Raw genomic sequence first — 19,605 nt, 5'->3', positions numbered from 1 at the left:
GTATTATTTTGAGTGTAAGTCACCCTGGTTGTCTTCCACACAGAGGCAAGATATACCGTAAATAAATTTTATTATTATTATTATTATATTATTATAAGTGGGATTTGGTTCCTGGAACCCCCCCCCCCCCAAAAAAAAAAACCCAAGGATGCCAAAATCCATAGATCTTCAATTCCCATCCCTTTGCTTGCTTTTGTATAACTTAGATTCCAAGGGATTCAACCCAAGAAAGGAAGTCTGTGGCTAACTCCCAAAGTCCAGCAGTCCTCTCTCCTGACCCAGCAATGAATTAAAATGGCAAAAGAGGCTGCAATGATGTTCCTCCTGATGCTTGCTAGCAAGGTATGGACCCAGCTCTGGTGGCATCTCCTCAACTGGGATCCTGTTGGCGAGTCCCAACCAGAGTAGACCCATTCAGTCAGTGGTCGGATGGTGAGTCAATTGACACTTTGGTCAGTTGCAGCCGAGGCACTCTTTGCTCTTGTCTTCAGTGGAGCAAATATGGGGGCATCTTGGAGCTGTTACGGTTGCAAGCCCAGGTAAGGGAAGCATGGGGGGCTGCATGCCACGCATCCCAGATGTGGCTGCCAACTCAATAGGGCTCTCCTCCCCTTCTTTTCTCCCCAGGTGCCACGGTTTTCTGCAAACCCAGTGGAATGTCGCGAGAATGAATACCTGGACGATCGTGGGAAATGCAGCCCATGCAAGCAATGCGGACCCGGGATGGAGCTCTCTGAGGTGAGCTGGGCAGCCGCTGACCAGAGGCGGTGGCCAGTGGCCTCCATGCCCCAGTGGGAGCCATTGGTGGTCTGGGCTGCAGAGGAGCTCTGCAAATAGCTGGACTTCTTAGTCAGGACTTTGGATAGCTCCTTCACAGCTCAGACTAATGGCCATAAACAGACTCATTGCCCCTCTGATGGGAAAAGCTATCAGACCCCCCTCCTGAGTCTACAGCTTCACTTGGGAAATTCCATGGCTCTTGGCTCTTGTTTTAGGACCATCTCACACATGTGTTTGCAACACTTGCAAAGTACTCAATGCTCATGCTAAACATGGGGTGCACTGACTTCACCATCAAGGGTTCTGCTTGAGGAGGTATATTGAGAACCTTCCACTTGTGCATATTTCCTTTGCACAGTTCCTCCATGCAAACCAATTGTTCCATAGTTGGCCTCTATGTGTAAACAGGCATGTTGTCTCTCTCGCAGGAGTGTGGCTATGGCGAAGGGAGCAATGCGCAATGCGTGCCCTGCCAACCACGGAGGTTCAAGGACGGTTGGGGGCACCATGGATGCAAGCCTTGCGCCTCTTGCAGCCTGATCAACCGGGTCCAGAAGTCCAACTGTAGCGCCACTTCGGACGCCGTCTGTGGAGAGTGTTTTCCTGGGTAAGTACAGGACACATTGCAAAAAGAGCATGGGAGCAGCTCAAATCCATAACAATGATGCTCAGAGGAAGTGCTTTCATGTCTTCATTTTTACATATATCCCACCTTTCTCTTGAGATGGATTCCAAAATACATTGCAACTGGAAATACATCTGAAAGCAATCTGTTATTAAATGTTAAATTTTAAAAAATTAAACACGCAATCCGTTCTTTTTTTTTTAAAGTAAATTTTATTACTTAAAACATCATAACATACAGCACAGTCTTCAATACTGAAGAATCCCACAATGGATATTGTCCAATAAAACAGAGATAAAAGTGAAAAAAAAGTAGAAATAATTCTTCTTTGATTCAATTCCTCATTAAACATACTGGAATTGCATTAATTCTATTTATAAAATAACATTATAGTATTGTGTGTATCAAAGCTAGAGTAAGCATCAATCAACCTATTCTCCTTAATTCCAACCTTCCCTTCTATTCTTCCTCTCCTCTTCCCATTTTGCTTTCCTCATCATCCCTTCTAACACCTTCCTTAATTTCATTTCCCCTTTCTTTCTATACTTCATTCCTTCCTTTCCACACTCTCTCCCTTATACTTCCTTCCCTCTCATTCCTCCCCTCCTCTCTCTTCTTCTTACTTCCTCAAACCCTCTTCACATTCTCTCTTCCTGCTAATTCACATACTCTAACCTTCTACACTTTCTACCACTCTCATTCTATCTTCCTTCCCACCGGTTAACAAGGTTTTTTTTGCTCTCCCTTTTTTGACTTTCCATTACTGTTCTTTCTGTAGAAACTTATTCTATCTTTACTTCTTCCTAAAAATTTCCATTAAATTCTATTTTAGCTTACTCTAGCTACTGCTTCTTATCTTATTATTTCATTTTTTTATTTTTTACATTTCATGTACATTTTTGTTTTGTTTTCTTATTTTCATACATTTTGTAGATTTCCCCTTCATGAACTAACTAAATAAAAGATATTTCAACTTGTATATAACTACATATAGACATATGTGCATACACACACACACATGTATATGCATATATATTTTTTACTTAATCAAGAAGAGAAACCTATCGTCACAATATTTCCCCATATTTGTTTTTTTAAAATTAATATTATATACAATAATTTACAAGTAAATAAACATATTATGTGATTATCGTATCTTGTACATATTTTTTTTCTTGCCTTTATAGGACTTGGTTACATTTCAATTCTTATCAAACATATTTACACATGATTTTAAAACTGGAGATGTAAACCTGTATACCAACTTTATTTAATCTTAAATCATTAAATCTCTTTTAATCCCCCAGTTTTCTTCCCAATATTTTAACATTGGAAGCCAATCTTCTACTAGTCTATCTTTTGATTTATTATTTATCAAGCATGTCAATCTATCCATTTCTTTTAATTCCTGCAGCTTAATTATCCATTCTTCAATTGTAGGTGCTTCTTTGTTTTTCCATTTTTTAGCTATTACTATTCTTGCTGCAGTTATAAGATATAATAGGAGTCTCCAATATTTCTTTTCCTCTTCTTTCTTTTTTAATATTGATACCACATTCAATAAATATAATTCTGGTTGCATCTCATATTGTATGTTTAACATTTTTAGAATATTTAAATGTATTTTAGACCAGAATTTTTTAATTTTTTTACAATTCCACCACATGTGGAAAAGAGAACCACAACTTTTGTTGCATCTCCAACATTTATCTTCTGAGAGCTTATATATATGTTTCAATTTCCTTGGGGTAAGGTACCACCTATTTGCAATTTTCATGAAGTTCTCCTTCAGATCCTGTGATGCTGTGAATTTATTAGTTTGTTTCCATGTTTTTGCCAGTTTTCATAATTTAGGGAGTGTCCTATATCCTGTGCCCATCTCACCATGTTTTCTTTTATTGTTTCTGATTCTAATTCCCTATTTAACAATATTTTATATATCTTTGATATTTTCTTTTTGTCTTCTTTCCACCAAATTTCATCCAATTCGTTATTAACTACTTCTATTCCTGTATTTTTAAAGTCATCTTTCAATTTTCCTTTTATTTGTTCATACGCGAACCAGTTGAGATGTTTCCCTTCTTTAGCTAATTCTTCTCTCTGTTTTAATATTCTATCTCCTTTAGTTCCTTTTTTCAGTAAATCTTCATGTTTGCCATTTTTGATCTTGTATTTGTTTACCAAAAAAGGCTTCTTGTACAGATGTCCAGCGTGGGATTTTATTATAATTTTTTTTTTTACCCATGTCTTCAGCAAAGCTTTCCTTATGGGATGCATATCAAAGTTTTTATCTACTTTTTGGCATTCATATATTAGATATGCATGCCAGCCGTATTTAAGTCCATGGCCCTCTTGATTTAACAATTCTGTATTATTTAGTTTTATCCATTCTTGTATCCATACAAGATTACATGCCCATGTGTAAAGTTTTAAATCAGGCACTCCATAACCTCCCCTCTCTTTGGTATCCTTCATCACTTCCCATTTGATTCTCGGTCTTCCACCTTTCCAGATAAATTGTTTCATGTCTTTAGTGTCTTCTTTACACAAAATTGGAAGATTAGATAATAAAAATAATACTTTCGGGAGGTAAGACATCTTTATTAATGAGATTCTTCCCAGTATTGATGGATTAAACTTGTTCCAATTTATTAATTCTTTTTGTAATTGCTTCATGGTTTTTTTATAATTATTATAAAATTATAAAAATCTGGGGGAGAGAGGCAGGCGAGCTCCAACCGCCTTCCTGGAAGAGGACCAGCCCTCCCTTCAGCCACCATCTGGAAGGGGAGAGAGAGGCAGGCGAGCTCCAACCGCCTTCCTGGAAGAGGACCAGCCCTCCCTTCAGCCACCATCTGGAAGGGGAGAGAGAGGCAGGCGAGCTCCACCAGGCCTGCCTGGAAGAGGACCAGCCCTCCCTTCAGCCACCATCTGGAAGGGGAGAGAGAGGCAGGCGAACTCCAACCGCCTTCCTGGAAGAGGACCAGCCCTCCCTTCAGCCACCATCTGGAAGGGGAGAGAGAGGCAGGCGAGCTCCAACCGCCTTCCTGGAAGAGGACCAGCCCTCCCTTCAGCCACCATCTGGAAGGGGAGAGAGAGGCAGGCGAGCTCCAACCGCCTTCCTGGAAGAGGACCAGCCCTCCCTTCAGCCACCATCTGGAAGGGGAGAGAGAGGCAGGCGAGCTCCACCAGGCCTGCCTGGAAGAAGCAGAGTCCTCCCTCCGGTCCATCTGCCTTGGTCCAGGCCTCAGAGGGAGAGAAGAATGCTGGACCTGATCCCCTCCTTCCCCCCCACCATTCCCTTCTCCTTTTGTGTCGGGTCTTTTAGATTGTAAGCCTGCGGGCAGGGAACTGTCTGGTTAAAAATAATAATAAATGTAAGCCGCCCTGAGAGCCATTAGGGCTGAAGGGCGGGATATAAATACCTAAAAAAAAAAATTATCAACTAGGTCTAGATTATTATTTGTAAACCAGATTCCTAAATACTTAACTTTATTTACTAATTTGCAGCCAGTTTTTTCTTTTATCAATTTCTTCTCCTCTTCCCCTATATTTTTGGTTAGTATCCAAGTTTTATCTTTATTTATTTTCATTCCTGCGTATTCTTCAAATTCCTTAAATTCTCTCTTTAAGTGTTCTGTTCCTATAACTGGATCTTCTATGATTGTCACCAAGTCATCACCAAATACTAGTAGTTTCTTTTCTTGACCTTTTATTTTATTTCCTTTGATAGCTTTATTATTTCTTATAATATTTAATAATACTTCTATTACCATGATAAATAGCAACGGTGACAGGGGTCAGCCCTGTCTTGTTCCTTTACTTATATTAAATTCTTTGGTCTTATTTCCGTTAACTATTAGTTGTGCCGTTTGGTTTTTATATATTTGTTCAATACTTTTAATGAATGTCTCTCCCAATTGCATCTTCTTTAAGACTTTTGACATGAATTTCCATTTAATGTTATCAAATCAGACCTTTGATTTAGAGTAACTGGATTAGGATCGATAATTCCACCTCAGTCATTGGTAGAATAATAATAAGAGACAGCTAAAATTGTTACTTCATGAACTTCTGTCTTTTGGGCATCCTTTTGACGATATTCAGATTAAACACCAAGTTGGCAATATTGACAGTTTCAGAAGATACTAACATTTGCTTGTCATTCTCCGATTGTAACTGCAATGGAGCCAACGGCTGCACAGAAGTCTGTGAGGGCTGGGTTTGCAATTTCTAGCATCTGGGCAAAACTAGGCGCTTGCCATCTCATCTCTCCACTTCCAGACAACAAAAGACTGTGCACCTCCTTTGAACGCAACCAACAAACTTCCTCAACGACAGAGCCCTTCTACAAAGCTATATCCATCTTCCTCATCAAGTGAGCTAACATCCAATAAGAAGTCAAAAAATTGAAAACAATAAAAAATATTGTGCTTTAGCAGAGCTGAGCCAGCAGTTTACAAGCTTTAGTTACTGTGGAAATAAACTGTACATCAGCAGCAAATATGCAAAACAGCTTCAGATTTCTGTTGCATGTGTGTTAAAAGAATGGGGATACTGCACAGCTTGAGGTATCGTTGAACTTCCAAGTCCTAACAGTTCTTGCTTTTGGCTATGCTGGCTCACGCTGATGAGAGTTGCAGTCATACAGCTAGGGGGACACACATTGCCCACTCTTGAAGTACTATGTGTTTGGACTAACTGGATTAACAAGTGAGTCAAGCTTCTTCTTTCTATGTTTGTTGAATTTCCAAACTGAGCCCATGCCTCTCTACCTTACTAAGGAGTTGTCCATGTTACAGATGTGATGGAAGAGAAGAAATCCATATATTCATCTGTGTACATAATAAAAACATATGAAAAGGAAGCAAAAAATAAAAAATTAAACACGCAATCCTATTAACACCAGTGCGGTGTTGCGGTTTGAGCGTTGGACTATGACTTAGGGTCTGTGTAAGGCAGAAACACCTTTTAGGCGTTGAGGATCTGTCCTGGAGCAGCGGAAGAAGTTGTGCATGGCTGCTGCCCATTTTAGTGGAGAGATTTTGGGAGCAGAGTCCCAACCCTCTTCCACCCAAATAACTGTTCCTTCCTCCTTTCAGTTTCTACAGGAAGACCCAGATCGGAGGTTTCCAGGATCTGGTGTGCGTCCCTTGCACCAAGCAGACCCCTCCTTCTGAACGACAGTGTGAGTATGCCGATGGGCTCGGGCTGCGTCCGCACAGCAGAAATAATCCAGTTTGAGACTGCTCTGGGGCTGAGAGGGTGTGACTTGGCCAAGACCCAGACCTGGTCTAACATATGTATCTGATGGATTCTGTACCTCTAGTGAAAACCACTCCTGACCCTTGGGTGGGTCTTGCATTTTCAGGCCGTGCGAGAGTCTCCCTGGTGAAAGTGGAAAGCCACTCGGCACCCGCTCATGCCTCGGCCCTTGTGGCACTGACCATCAGCGCCCTGGTCATCATCCTGCTGGTCCTCTTGACCGTCTCCATCCTCTACGGCTGGCGGTTCTGGAAGAGCCAGTGCCAGCGGGGTGAGTGAGCCTTCTCCCAAGCTCCTTGGCGTCTCCTGTCCTCGGTTCTGCCATCTTGGGCTTCCCTCCTCTACTGAGATGGGCTTCTGCCACCAGGCAAATGGGCATTAGAGTCCTTGTTGAAATCATGGCCAAACAGTGATGGCGTCAACATTCATTTGTATTAGTGATCTGATCTGATTCATTAACAGTAAGGGACTGGGATGCTTCTCTTATGGGGACTTTCTCCCCAAATGGCATGCTCTGTGCAACTTTAGTAGATGTTTCAGGTATCTTGCTTAATGACATTATTCGGGCTTCACCTTGTAGCATCATAGATACCAACTATCCTGAGATCCTCCCCAGTTAATCCTGTGTTATGACTTCTCACTCAGCTGCATTTACAATGTCCCAGTTTCTCTCTCCTCTTCCCAATTTCACTCTTCGTTCTCAGCTTACTTCCATTGTTGATGCAAACTGAAGTTTGCAAACGGTCAGGGCAGAACTCACCCTCCAGAATTTCACAGATGAAAAGCAAGACACACACAAATATCAGTGTGTCTTCAGAAAGGTGATAGATATTTATGAGGAAGAATAGATGAGATAGGAGAGGCTGCAGCCATTTGCTTTTGCCTCAGACAACTGGGAAGAACAAGGTTCTGCTTTCTTTTCTCCTCTTTCCCAATCAGTTAATGGAATCCAAACTAACTTTGCACACTGTTTGCAGCAATTGGAGTAAGCTGAGGACAAAAGAGGGAAAGCGGGAAAAAGAGAAACGGGGACGTTTTGAAAACAGTGGGATGATGGAAGATGAAGAGGTCTGTCCCTGCCAAAGTGGAGCAAGAGGAGGGTATGGGGGAGCCTATCCCAGAAGAAAGTCAGAGTATAAATATATATATATGAATGGGGGCAGAGCCTTCCCCTTCCCAAGAGACTCCAGCAAAAGCAGACTCCTGGCTCATTTGTTCTTCTTCACAAATAACTTCTGCCATCTTGAGCGCACTCTTGATGTTGCTTGGCCCACAGTGTGAACCGGTTTTGACCTAATAAATGTTGGAGGACATGCACTTGCAATGCTGCTTCAAATATTAATTCAGCATGAGGTGCCATTGATCTTTATCCCTCTTTTCTTTCACTACTTCTTCTTCTCTCTCTCAAGTGCTTCAGCGGAGCCGGACCCTCCCTGGTCAGCGGGTGACCTTTCAAGCGTCCGCTCTGCCGGCCGGCATCTCTTTCCACAAAGCGACATTGGACCCTCCTTGCTTCAGCACCGAGAGCCTCATGAAGGGCTGTGGGCCACTAGAAGGTGACTCTTTCATGATGGCATCTTTGGGTGGCTTGGCGACGGCCAAAACAGTGTCATAATATACATGGCTATATAGACCTTTGATGAGAATTTGGGCACATTTGGTGACCCTCTGGGAGCCCCTGAATGGCCTGACTCAGACTGCTTCCTAGGTTCAGGATATATCTCACACCTTCTAACGTTTGACAGATTAAAAACTGGGACAGTATCAGCAGCTGAGCAATATCAGTGTGGTCAAGAGGGCAAATGTTATTGATGAGGAAGAACAGACAAGCTAGAAGAGGCTGCAGCCCTTTGTTTTTGCCTGACTTGACTGAGTGCAAATGACTTTTGCACTTTAAATTCACTTGGCAGCAATTGAAGTAAGCTGAGGACAAAGGGAGCAAATGAGAGGAGGAGAGAGAAACTGGGAGGTTGTAAAAACAACCGAAAAAGTGGATAACAAAGGATTAATAAGGACCCTTGGAACAATTGGAGGTTACGCATGGAAAATATTATGGGTCGAGTCTCCTGTATCCAAGATGCTCAGGACCAGGAGTGCTTTGCATTTGGGATTTTGGAATATTTGCATATACATAATGAGATAGCTTGGAGATGTCCTTAAATCCAACTCCTTAAAATTCATTAATGTTTCATATATACCTTATACAAGTCTCACATGCTGCACTCCATGGGGTAATCTTATACACAGTGTTTTTAATAATGTGCATGAAACAAAGTCTGCATACATTGAACCTTCAGAAAGCAAAGGTGTCACTGGCTCACGTGTTAGATTTTGAGCATGTCAGATTTTGTATTTTTGGATAAAGGATATTCCACTTGTATAAAGATGGTGGAAGCATGACTGCGTAAGCATCAACCACAGTTGCACCAAGTATGCTATTTGCATAGGGAAAAAAACAAACCCAGAGTTTAACAACCATATATACTTTTCCAAGACAGCTCTCTTGCCCTGAGATGCCTCCCCCTTTGGTCCAGTCCTTGAGAGCTGGAAATCCCAGGCAAAATGGTATTCTTAACGCCTCCTCCTTTCTCCATCCAGGTCCCTCTGAGTCTGTGCCATGTGTCCCAGAAGCGGAGGTCCCTGGCTTCCATTTGCCCGGCTACCAGCCTGACTTGGACTCGCCTGCCCTGGTCACTCTCAGCCCAAAGGCTCCTCCGGCCAGGAATCCCTTAGAAACCCGGCCCTTGCTCAGGAATTCGGGGTGCAGCGACTGCTCGGCCGGAGGGTCTTCTTTCACGGAGGTTGGGCATGGGTCTGGGGAGGATCTTGCCCACCCCACTCCTCCTCCCTCCTTCTGTGCCATGGACATCCAGCCGCGCTGGCCCCATGCCCCCGTGGAGTGCACAGAGCTGGACCTGCAGGCGTTCTCCGACCAAGCGGGGCGCGTGGTCATCGGGCACAAAGAGGACGCCAGGAAGATGGTGGCGCAAGAGCAGCTGCACCCTGAGGCACCAGTCTGCCCAGTTTACCCATCAGCAAAAGGCCAGCTTGCTTGTGCATCTTCCCCAACCTCATCCCTATCCTTCAGGGATCCCATTGTCGAAAGTGGGGAGCAGCTGGTAAGTTTTCTGTCTGGGCTCAGATCCTATAAAGCACCCAAGAGCCTTTTTTCCAGGCTCTAGGTAATTCTGCCACTGTCCACTATGAGAATGCTTTGCTTCGTAGTGGACAGTGGCAGAACTGGCCAGGACTTGGGGGGAAAACATTACTTTTTGGACCATGGTTCCTGGAACCAACCCTCACCTGAGAGTTGTATTCCAAAAAGTTGGGGAACAGTTTGGGGTAGATTTTCTGTCGCTGGTTCCCATTGCTGGGCTCAGGTCCTATAAGGGACCCAAGAGCCCTTTTTTCCAGGCTTTGGGCAATGAATCAATGCCTTGGTCCATACTGGACAGTTACAGAATCACCCATTGCTTGGAAGGAAGGTTGCCTTTGGCACTACAGCTTCCAGAACCTCAGCTGAGAGTTGTATTCCAAAATGTAGGGCTGTGTTTTTTTTCCTCCCTAGGCTTTGGTATTGCTTTATTGCTATTGCACACGCTCACTGACAATATATTGTTTTTCTCTAGGGAGGTGACATTCAGAGCCTTGTGGCTGAGATCCATGATGTTTTGCAAAGTGAGTAAGTGGGTGACTGGTCCTTATTCCGGCCGGCCAGGGAAGGTCCTGGAGCTTAGCTGTGGTTTGACTGGACGTCTCCAATAGGGAGAACTCATGGAAGCTGCAACTAAATATTGCAGCATGGAGTGCTTCCTATTCATAGTTCCCAGTCAAACCATCTTTCAGATAGTCTGGACTCAAGCCATGTTTGTGACCAGTCCTTTCTCCCTCTGTCTTCCTTGCTAGACCTCCCTCTGGCCAGCCTGCCGGCTTCCCTGGTGCTCTCTCTCGCTGACCACTTGGACCCTTCCTTGCCTGGACTCAAGAACTTCAGCCACTTGGGAGAGGAACTGGGGGTCCCAGCCCACAAGCAGCCCCAGATATCTGGGTTCGTGGAGCTTGTCGCCTTCCTGGCTGGTTCTGGAAGGCCCCTCTCGGTCCTCTCCTTGGCCCAAGCGCTGCAGAAGCTCCAGCGGTTTGATGCCTTCTTTTTGCTCTACGGTCACTTCGTGGGCAGCCAGACCCACCACTGCGGCCGCTAGGTGCCTCTGGCCGGGGTGCTTTCTCATCTCAGAGCCTCTCCTGCAAGCAAGATGGGTTCAGCTGTCTGCCAAAAGAGGGATTGTCTCACCTAGAGATCTTTTTAGGATGAGATCTTCAGGCTGAAGAGGAAGACGTTGCTTGTGGAGACGAGGAAAGGAAAATTCAGGGAGATTTTTGACATCGCCTGGATGGCCCTATTTCAGGGATGAATTTTCTGGCTCACCATCAATCCACTGTCTTTTTCTTTCTTTCTTTTTAAAATAATGATCTACTGATGCTGTATCTCTACTTGAGATCTACTTCATGCTGTCTCTGTACTTGAGATCTACTTCATCTCCTGGATCATCTTGATCCTCCTTTGGAAACAGTAGTTTTGCCTCCTGGGTCACCTACTTTGGGAAATGTACAGATATATTCTGTGCATCAGCTTCCCACTGTTTCCAAAAAGTTGGTGCTTGAGATTGACTCTATGAAGTTAAAAGAAAGAGCATGAAGATCTTGCATTTTGTACCAGCTTTCAGATCTTTCTCAAAAACAGATCTGTCTTCATTGACCAGCCTTGAATGGACTTCTGGCCTAGCTTTCAAAAAGACAGACGGGTTTCTTGCTGATATCTTTAATGTTTCTGCAATGTCTATAGGGCTCCTGGGTCCCTTACGGGGAATTTTATGGCCAACACACATTCAGGGGTTTCCTTTTTTAAAAACAAATGCTGACATTTATAACTTTTGTTTACAAGTGTGTCGTAATATTTTTAAAATAATATTAATTCTTTTCTGAACTTTGAGGACTTTAATGGGGAAGAGTTACTGTATTTTTGCGGTTGTTCTAATCCTCTTTGGGGGTTTCGTTCTGGGAAAAGGGACATCCATCTGGACCCCTTTTCTGCAGGTAAAAATCTCCTTTACTGAGGAATTTGGATTTGTAAATACCGCTAATGGTTTCAGAGGAAAGATTTGTAGGCCTACGGATTTGTTATTTCGGGGAGAAGTGCCTCTCTTTAAGTGAACTTATCACTTGCCATACACTACAGTGCAACCTTCTAGATATTGTTGGGCTGCATCTCTTAGCTATGGTTACGCTGGCTAGAAGGATAATGGGAGTTGTAGTCCAACGGCATCTGAGAGGGACGTATCGTCTCCATCTCTGACTTCCCATTGATTAGTGGGTCTGTTCCAGCTTGGACTAAGAATTCGATGTAGGGCTACGTCTCCTTGGCCTTCACTCCTTTCTCAAGCATCGGTGCCAAGGCTCCAGCTGTCTTAGGCAGGTGTTTCCAATTGTCCTTGTGTTCTCAATTGCTGGATTTGGGGTCTGAAAGTGATTTCAATTTACAGGAAAACAGGGAGACAGAGATGGCTGTTGTCCCTTGAATTAGACATTGGAGAGCTATCGGAGTGGAGCTGTTATTCCTCTTTCCTTCCTCCTTCCTTCATTGAATGCCTTGGAGCCCATAAGCCCTGCTTTGTCCTCATGCGCCAAATGCCACCCAGGATTCAGGAAGCATGTTTCCTGCGCTTTAAACGTCAAAGCAATTTCATTTATTTTGCTGCCACTTTCCAATGGTTGATTCCTTTCCTCTGGGACAAAGTGGATTTGTAGCCTTTGCAATATCCATTGAGTCCCAGAGTGAAAACCAAGGGCCAGGGCTAAAGGAGACAAAACCTTAGGCTTGGCTTTGGTGCAAAAAAGGCAAAAAGAGAGAGGCTTCCAGTCTTCCTGGAAACGTCGGGCTGATTTCCATCGGGAGCTTTTCATTTCCATTGGGAAAAACGTCCTCCGCCAAAGAGAAGGATCGCATCTTGTCTGGCTGCTTTGCGTGCGTTTAGTCAATGGCAAAGCTAAGGGAGGGATGCGGCTGTTTGTTTCTCCCGATGCACCAGAAATAAGGTCCTTTTTGGGTCTGAAGCTCCTAATGTTCCAGTATAATAAATATTTATTATATCCGTTGATATTGGTAAAACCATGTCACATCTTAGAAATAAGAAAGTCAACCTCATCGTAAATGTAGTAATTTCCAATGCATTTAAGTCATCAGTTTTAGGGGACACTTACAGAGAGGCCTTCGCATCTAATGAATTCTTTCAGTATGTATGTATTTGCATGATTTGTGTGACCTGCAGATAGACCTCTTCTCGGTCCACTATTTCAGCATGTTTTGCAATTGCGTTTCATGGTTTCTCTACCAGAGCTATCCCTGCAAAAATTGCAGCAGGTACCGAAACTGGTCGCATGAATGTAATTTCAGCATTATTGCCCTGCGATCCTGAAGCCTTAGTTTCAGATTATGACCTTTCTATAGGACAGGGTTGCAGGCTGACTGCTGAATATTGTTTACTTTCTTGAGCTGTGAAAAAACAAAAACAAATCCTGTGTGTGTATTAACTGTAGTGACATCGATAGCTGTGTAGCAAAATAAGACTGTGAATCCAATAGTCCACCGATAGAAATAGCTTTCTCTATGGGGACTGAGTTTTAAACCTCCCATTACCTCCTTTGCTGTGGAAATGCTTCTCTTGCTGGGTGATTCTTCTGTATATGATGAAATTGTAAGGTGTGTGTACTATACGTCTGAATGGCTCAAGAGACACACATCGTGCCCAGTCAGGAGCAATGGCATTTGCAATTGTGGGTCTGTTCCTTTCCAGAGTCCCGTCTTGCAAGGATTGCATAACCTTGCATTTCTCTTTGCATTACTGAGCTTCCTTGCATCCCATTAAGGCCATTGGAAGTCAAATACAAGAGTCCCATTTATTTCAATGGGGACAAAGTGAGGTTTACCTGTCACTGGGCTCTATACACACCATTGCGGCTTCTTCTATCCTAGGAACTCGCAATGAATAATAATAGTAGTAATAATAATGTATTATTATCATTATTACACAGCATTGCAACATTTTGCTTGGCCAATAAAGGTATTGTTTGGATTTCCTAAATGGCCCAATGCAGCTTAATGGGACAAGTATGTTTGGAACGGCGAAATGCTAAAGGTTTAAATGTACAAACGAATTACAGGGATATTCTCCTCAGGATTGCGCTACAAGACTAGTGTCAAAACGTTTGGATTAATTTTTGCTAACAGTTTGTTGTATTAGGATTCCTAAACAAAGACTGTTTTTAAACAGTCACCCTTTTGGTTTTTGTTGTCGTCGTTTCAGGTTATTTCATATGTTTGGTTTTGTTTTTCTGAAGCCAAAATGCCTGGCGTTTGCATTCTTCGCTGTAATTGGGGGGTTTTGATGATGATGATGATGATGAGCTTTGTATGTCGGGAGCCATAACTGTCTGGACTTTGCTCTCCTTTGTGGAATGTGTTTTTATTTTCAGAAATACAGAAATAAAACGGCATCGTTTTCTCTCCGACTTTTGTCTTTTCTGGCCTAGTTCTGAGGGACCAAAGTTTGGCCAAGAGACCAGTGTCAATTGGCTGTTAATATTAATTAATGTTAATAATTAAATATTAATTAATATTAAGGGCTAGTCTCTGCGTTGTCTGCACTGCAGAATTAACCCACTTCGACGCCGCTTTAACTGCAGCAGCGGGCAGAATGTCTCTCAAGAAAACTACAGATCCCAGAATCCCTCAAAACGAGGCCATCTTTGACGTCATCGTGATTACAGCGTACTTTTCGTGGGGCTGGCCACGCCCCTTTATCTCCCGGCAGCCCTCGCGCGCGGCCTGTGAGGTTGCCAAGGCGACGGAGGCGCCCTCCGCGTTCTGCGCGGTCGCGCGGCGATGACGTAGTCCCCGGTGGCTCCGCCCCCTTCGGCCTCCCTTTCCTTCCTCCACGTCGATGAGGCCAAAATGGCGGCCGCGGTGAGCGAGGAAGCGGCGATGGCGGCGTCAGGAGCAGCGGGCGAGGGAGCCTCCAAGCCCCTGGTGGGTTCCTCCGGCGGAGAAGGAGGAGGACCCAGACTCCTTCGCCATAGAGAACCCTCGGGGAACACTTGCCCATAGGGAAACATGAGACTCGAGGGGGAACTCTTCCCCATAGAGACTCCTTACACAAGACTTGCCCATCGGGAGACCTTGAGGAACCATGCTTTCCCATAGGGATCCATTGGAGAATCTTGGCCCATTGGGGAGTGCCTGCCCCACAGGGAGACACTCTCCCATAGAGAAAGAACCCTCGGGGAACACTTGCCCCATAGAGAAGCATTTGTAATTACTTGCTTCATAGGGATCCATTGGAGAATCTTGGCCCATTGGGGAATGCTTGCCCCATAGGGATCCATTGGAGAACATTTGCCCATAGAGATCAGTTACAGAATACTTGCCCATAGGGAAGCATTGCATAACAGTTGTCCATGGGGAATCATTGGGGAAGACTTGTCCATAGAGGATGGGTAGAAAATGCTTGCTCATAGGGAACCATTAGAGAATGCTTGCCCATAGGGAACCATTGGGGAAGGCTTGCCCTATCTTTCCCTGTGGGCAGCTACTGCCATTTGTTTCAGTAGATCCCCCAAAGGCCCTGGGCATAAGCGACAAGGGAGGGAAGGAGGAGGACTGAGGGATCCTGGCTGATCTGCTGCAGTTTGCAAAGAGGCTTTCTGGCAGGAAATCCCCGCAGAGAGACCTAGCGTTGGGCTACGACTCTGGAGACCAGGGTTCGAATCCCACCTCGGCCATGGAAACCCATTGGGTGGCCTTGTTGGGCGGATCACAGCCATGGCAAATCCTCCTCTGAGCAAGTCTTGCATTGGAAGAGGTGGGGAGGCTGTCACTGTGTGACACAAACAGCAGGTTGCGGTGCTTTTGGGAGCTGCGCTTCCCCAAGAGTTGAGTCATTTTCTCCAGAGCAAACATTCAAAGGCCATCAGCTGTGCGTCATATTAATGCTTTGGCAGACATAGCTGGCTCAGTCTGTAGCTTTCGGAAACACACGTCTCTTAAAGAACCTTGTTGTAAACCTGTAGTTTGCAGGCCTTGCGGATGTGTCGATATCAGAAGACATCCCCGTGGAAGGAGAGATCACCGTCCCTGTGGGGTCTGCTTCTTCTTCTCCCGACGAAGACGGCTCCACGCTGGACGAACCGGTCAAGGAGACCATTGTAAGTACTCCATGTCATCGGGCATGAACAGAGGAGAAGGCCCTGAAACACTTGTCTGCATGGGCTTCAGTGCGGAGTTAGGACCAAAACACACTGCAGAAACAATCCAGTTTGAGACCGCTTTAACTGCCCTGGCTCAATGCTAGGGGATCCTGGGAAATTAGGTTTTATTATGACAGAGAAGACTAAATGTCTCACAAAACTACAGTTCCCAGAATCCCCTAGCATTGAGCCAGGGCAGTTAAAACAGTCTCAGACTGGGTTGTTTCTGCAGTGCGTTTCGAATTGAGGAAAAATAACGCCATTCAATTGGATGAAGGCAAAAACAAAGTCCTTCTCAACAAATGTTGCCATGAGAAGATTGCCATAAGTTGGAAATGACTTGAAGGCATTGCAACAGCAACAACAAAAGGTGCCCTTTTGATCAAAGACTCCTTCTTCAGGGTAACCTAGATAATCTCTTTGACTTTATAGATGCGAGATCTGAAAGCCGTCGGGAAGAAGTTCGTGCATGTTATGTATCCGAAGAAGAGCAGCACTCTCCTGAGAGACTGTAAGTGCCACAATCTGCTTCAGAGCCTTGAAAGCTCTAGAAATAAGTATGAACACCTTTGAAAGTCCAATGGAGTGGTCTGAAAGCCTGCGCATAGGCTGATGGCCAAGTGGGATGCTGCAGGGATGAGTTCAGGATCTGGAGTAGGGAAAAGAGCAGAGGTGATGCTTTTGTGGGAAAGAGGACCCTGTTCTGAAGCAGCTTCTCTTCATGGAACTGTTATCTGCATGTCTTGTTCCTTTGTTTCCTCACAGGGGACTTGTGGGGGCCACTGGTCCTGTGTGTTTTACTTGCACTGTAAGTACTTGTGGGTTCTTGTTTTTGTACTTGTTCTCAATTTCTCTTGCCTTTCCCCTTTCCTTTCTCTTTCACTCTCTCCTTGCTCCACTGTTTTGTTCATTGGGAGGGAACCACCAAATCTAAACTTTGTTAGGAGTAACTGTTTGTTCCACACGGTTGTAAGCATTCAGGTTTCTTCGATAGCAATAGCAGCAGCCAGTGGCGAAATCTTCACTTTTACCTCCCTGTGCCTAATATATTTTTGAGCCCCTGTCCTGTTTAAAAACTTATATAACACATTGGATGGCATCCTGTTAGTGATACATGCATGTGTTATTCGTTTTCCATCCAGGGTGTGAAGAGCTAGTCTCTTGTCCTTGCGCTCTCCCACAAGGACATGAAGATCAAGGTGCTTTGTGTTCCCAGGGGAAGGAGAAGGTATATGCACTCCATTTGACAGTGCGCCTTCATTTGTTTCCCATAAGGAAGCTGAGACCAGCTGCTTCTCTGTGATCTGAATCATTTCTCCTTGGGAAAACAACCATAGCAGGTTTCATGGGGCGGAAGGACATGGGACTGCATTTGTGGGGCTGCGCATTGCTGTAAGATCCTGGCCACAGTCTTCAAGCAGTCTGACACACACAGGACTAGAGAAAGTATATTTAAAAAGTCACACTAATGACATAAGGTTTGTTGTTGTTTTGTGCCTTCATGTCATTTATCATGGGGTGTTCTTGGCACGTTTCATCAAAGGGGTAGAGTGTGCCTTGCCCAAGGTTACCCAGTGGGTTTCCATGGTCGAGCTGGGAATAAGCTTTAGGCTATTTTAAAAGCCATGGTTCTGTTGACCTCAATGGGAGCCTACACAACAGTTGTTTTATCCGGTTCACAGGATTCTCGTACACCAACCCAGTTGTAGGCTGTGGCCTTAAAAACTGCTTCAGGGATGTTGGCTCTCCAGGGCTCCTCCACTGAGTTCAGTGGCAGGAGACATTTTGGGAAATGAGAGGAGGAATCAGTGAAATAGGCAAGGAAACGGCTGCTGTTTCATGCCAGTCTGTTAGCTCTTGGCTCTCTCTTTCCTAGAATGCTTCAGGGAGGGGCAGCGGATAGCACCGAAGACAGAGGGCCGCAGTTTGCAGAAGTGTTTGTTATCATCTGGTTCGGAGCGGTCGTCATTACGCTAAACTCCAAGCTGCTTGGAGGAACCATGTGAGTGTCTTAGTGCCGGGTTGGGGGCCAGTTTGCCACACTCACACCATCTGAGCGCATCAAAATATTTCTCTGTTACTCCTTCAAAATGGCGAGCAAATGTGATGACTTCCCTGAAGGAGAGACAGAAGGAAAAGGGGGTATTTGGGGGAGGGATTCTAGGAGGGTTTTGGGAGATTGTGTTTCCTTTTGCTGCAAACTGTCTGTACTTCCAGACAGCCGGCCATGGTGCTGTCAAGGACTCTTCTTACCCATCTGCCTGTTTGCCGAGGCCCAGCTCACTCCAAGGGTCGTTCTCTCTCCCCTTCCAGCTCTTTCTTTCAGAGCCTCTGTGTCCTGGGCTACTGCATCCTGCCATTGACGGTGGCTCTCTTCGTCTGCAGGCTGGTGCTGATAGCGAGTGCTGGGACCGCCGGCTTCATTGTGCGCCTCCTAGTAGTGACAGCCATGTTCGGCTGGTCAACGCTGGGTGAGTTGGAGGCAGAGGGATGCCGCTTTGTTTCTTTTAGAGTGACCTAAAATACTGACTTTTTCTATGATTTTAGCTGTATTCTTTTTAAAATCGTAAGCTGCCTTGAGTCCCAATTTTTGGAGAAAGGCAGGATACTTCTTCTATTACTGCTAATAATGATGATGATAGAGCCGTAGTTGCTGTTGTTGTTTTCAAAGCGTTTCTTTTCTGTTCTTTCCCTCCAGCATCCACAGCCTTCCTGGCGGACAGCCAGCCCCCCAACCGCAAGGCCCTGGTGGTCTACCCCATTTTCCTTTTCTATTTTGTTATCAGCTGGATGATCCTCACCTTCACTCCATAGCAAATGCCAGATCAGCAAAGACTACAAAAACTGAAGGTGGCTTTTCCTTTGGAGGGTGGGTTCATTATCCTTTGTTTTGTGGTAGAAGTCGCTCTCAATAGTTGCCCCGTCCTCTAATTTATCTGCCTGTCTTCTGTTGTTTGTGTTGTGGAAGGCCGGGTGGCCCATAGGCCAAACCAAAGGAATGCGCCAAAGAGCTGCTTAGGTGTTTTGGGTTCTAAAACCACAACCGACGGTCTGCCTGCTGGGTTCAGTTCTTCCCCTGCTCCGATTGTGAATGAGCGGCTAAGCAGGATATCTGAAGAATGCTTATGATGGAGGAACAGCAACACAAAAAGCCACATACCTGGGCCATGACAACTGCTGATAAAGGAATATGTTGGGATACTGACATTTAACCAGCTTACTTAGAACTCCTTTCCACCTTTGGCACTCAGCGTTCAGTAGAATTTTGCCTTATGCATCCTTGAACCTTGGTTGACTTTTGATTTGGAGAGGCTTTCAAAATCTTTTCAGCCTACAAAGAGAAGAAAGTTGGTTCAGGGGCCTTGTCTTTTGTTCTTCCTTGTTATTTCATCTGTTTCATCCAAATAAGAACTGCATGTAGTCTCTTCACACCAAGCCAAAGCACATCAGAGGGCTTTGCTCCAGAAAGCATGAATGCAACACAAGGCGACTGACTCTTTCAGTATGTTCTGTGCATTGCAAGCGTATGGGGAACTGTGCAGGCCTGGGCAGTGTGTTTTTCTACAAGCATTAAGGAGAACCTTGTTTTATGGGATTTCCTGGATAGAGAAGGAGCTGTTTGTTGACAGCTTCTT

The 19,605-nt window shown here is 44.7% G+C and overlaps 2 protein-coding genes across 3 annotated transcripts; both read left to right on the top strand.

Annotated features, from left to right (window-relative positions):
- The first annotated feature begins 256 nt into the window (after positions 1-256).
- On the top strand, positions 257-14,211 carry EDA2R (ectodysplasin A2 receptor). Its single transcript, XM_089536383.1, has 8 exons — positions 257-342; positions 628-738; positions 1,209-1,387; positions 6,508-6,593; positions 6,777-6,941; positions 9,269-9,789; positions 10,300-10,348; positions 10,577-14,211. Exons 1-8 carry the CDS (start codon positions 295-297, stop codon positions 10,870-10,872), a joined length of 1,455 nt encoding a protein of 484 aa, XP_089392509.1. The 5' UTR covers positions 257-294; the 3' UTR covers positions 10,873-14,211.
- Positions 14,212-14,638: 427 nt separating this feature from the next.
- Positions 14,639-19,030, top strand: LOC149308736 (protein YIPF6-like). Of its 2 annotated transcripts, XM_089536382.1 has the most exons (8): positions 14,639-14,753; positions 15,794-15,928; positions 16,403-16,481; positions 16,736-16,778; positions 17,847-17,972; positions 18,284-18,441; positions 18,669-18,820; positions 18,939-19,019. In XM_089536382.1, the coding sequence occupies exons 1-7, from the start codon at positions 14,679-14,681 to the stop codon at positions 18,782-18,784; spliced, it is 732 nt and encodes a 243-aa protein (XP_089392508.1). In that variant the 5' UTR covers positions 14,639-14,678; the 3' UTR covers positions 18,785-18,820; positions 18,939-19,019. The 2 variants fall into 2 exon arrangements, with proteins under 2 accessions (XP_089392508.1, XP_089392507.1); XM_089536381.1 differs by having other exon boundaries at positions 18,669-19,030.
- Positions 19,031-19,605: the final 575 nt, after the last annotated feature.

The sequence above is a fragment of the Sceloporus occidentalis genome, unplaced genomic scaffold (assembly GCF_023333645.1).
Source record: "Sceloporus occidentalis isolate IW3139 unplaced genomic scaffold, rSceOcc1.0.p SCAF_8, whole genome shotgun sequence".
NCBI classification, from domain to species: domain Eukaryota; kingdom Metazoa; phylum Chordata; class Lepidosauria; order Squamata; family Phrynosomatidae; genus Sceloporus; species Sceloporus occidentalis.
This window is presented reverse-complemented; position numbering and strand designations above follow the sequence as displayed.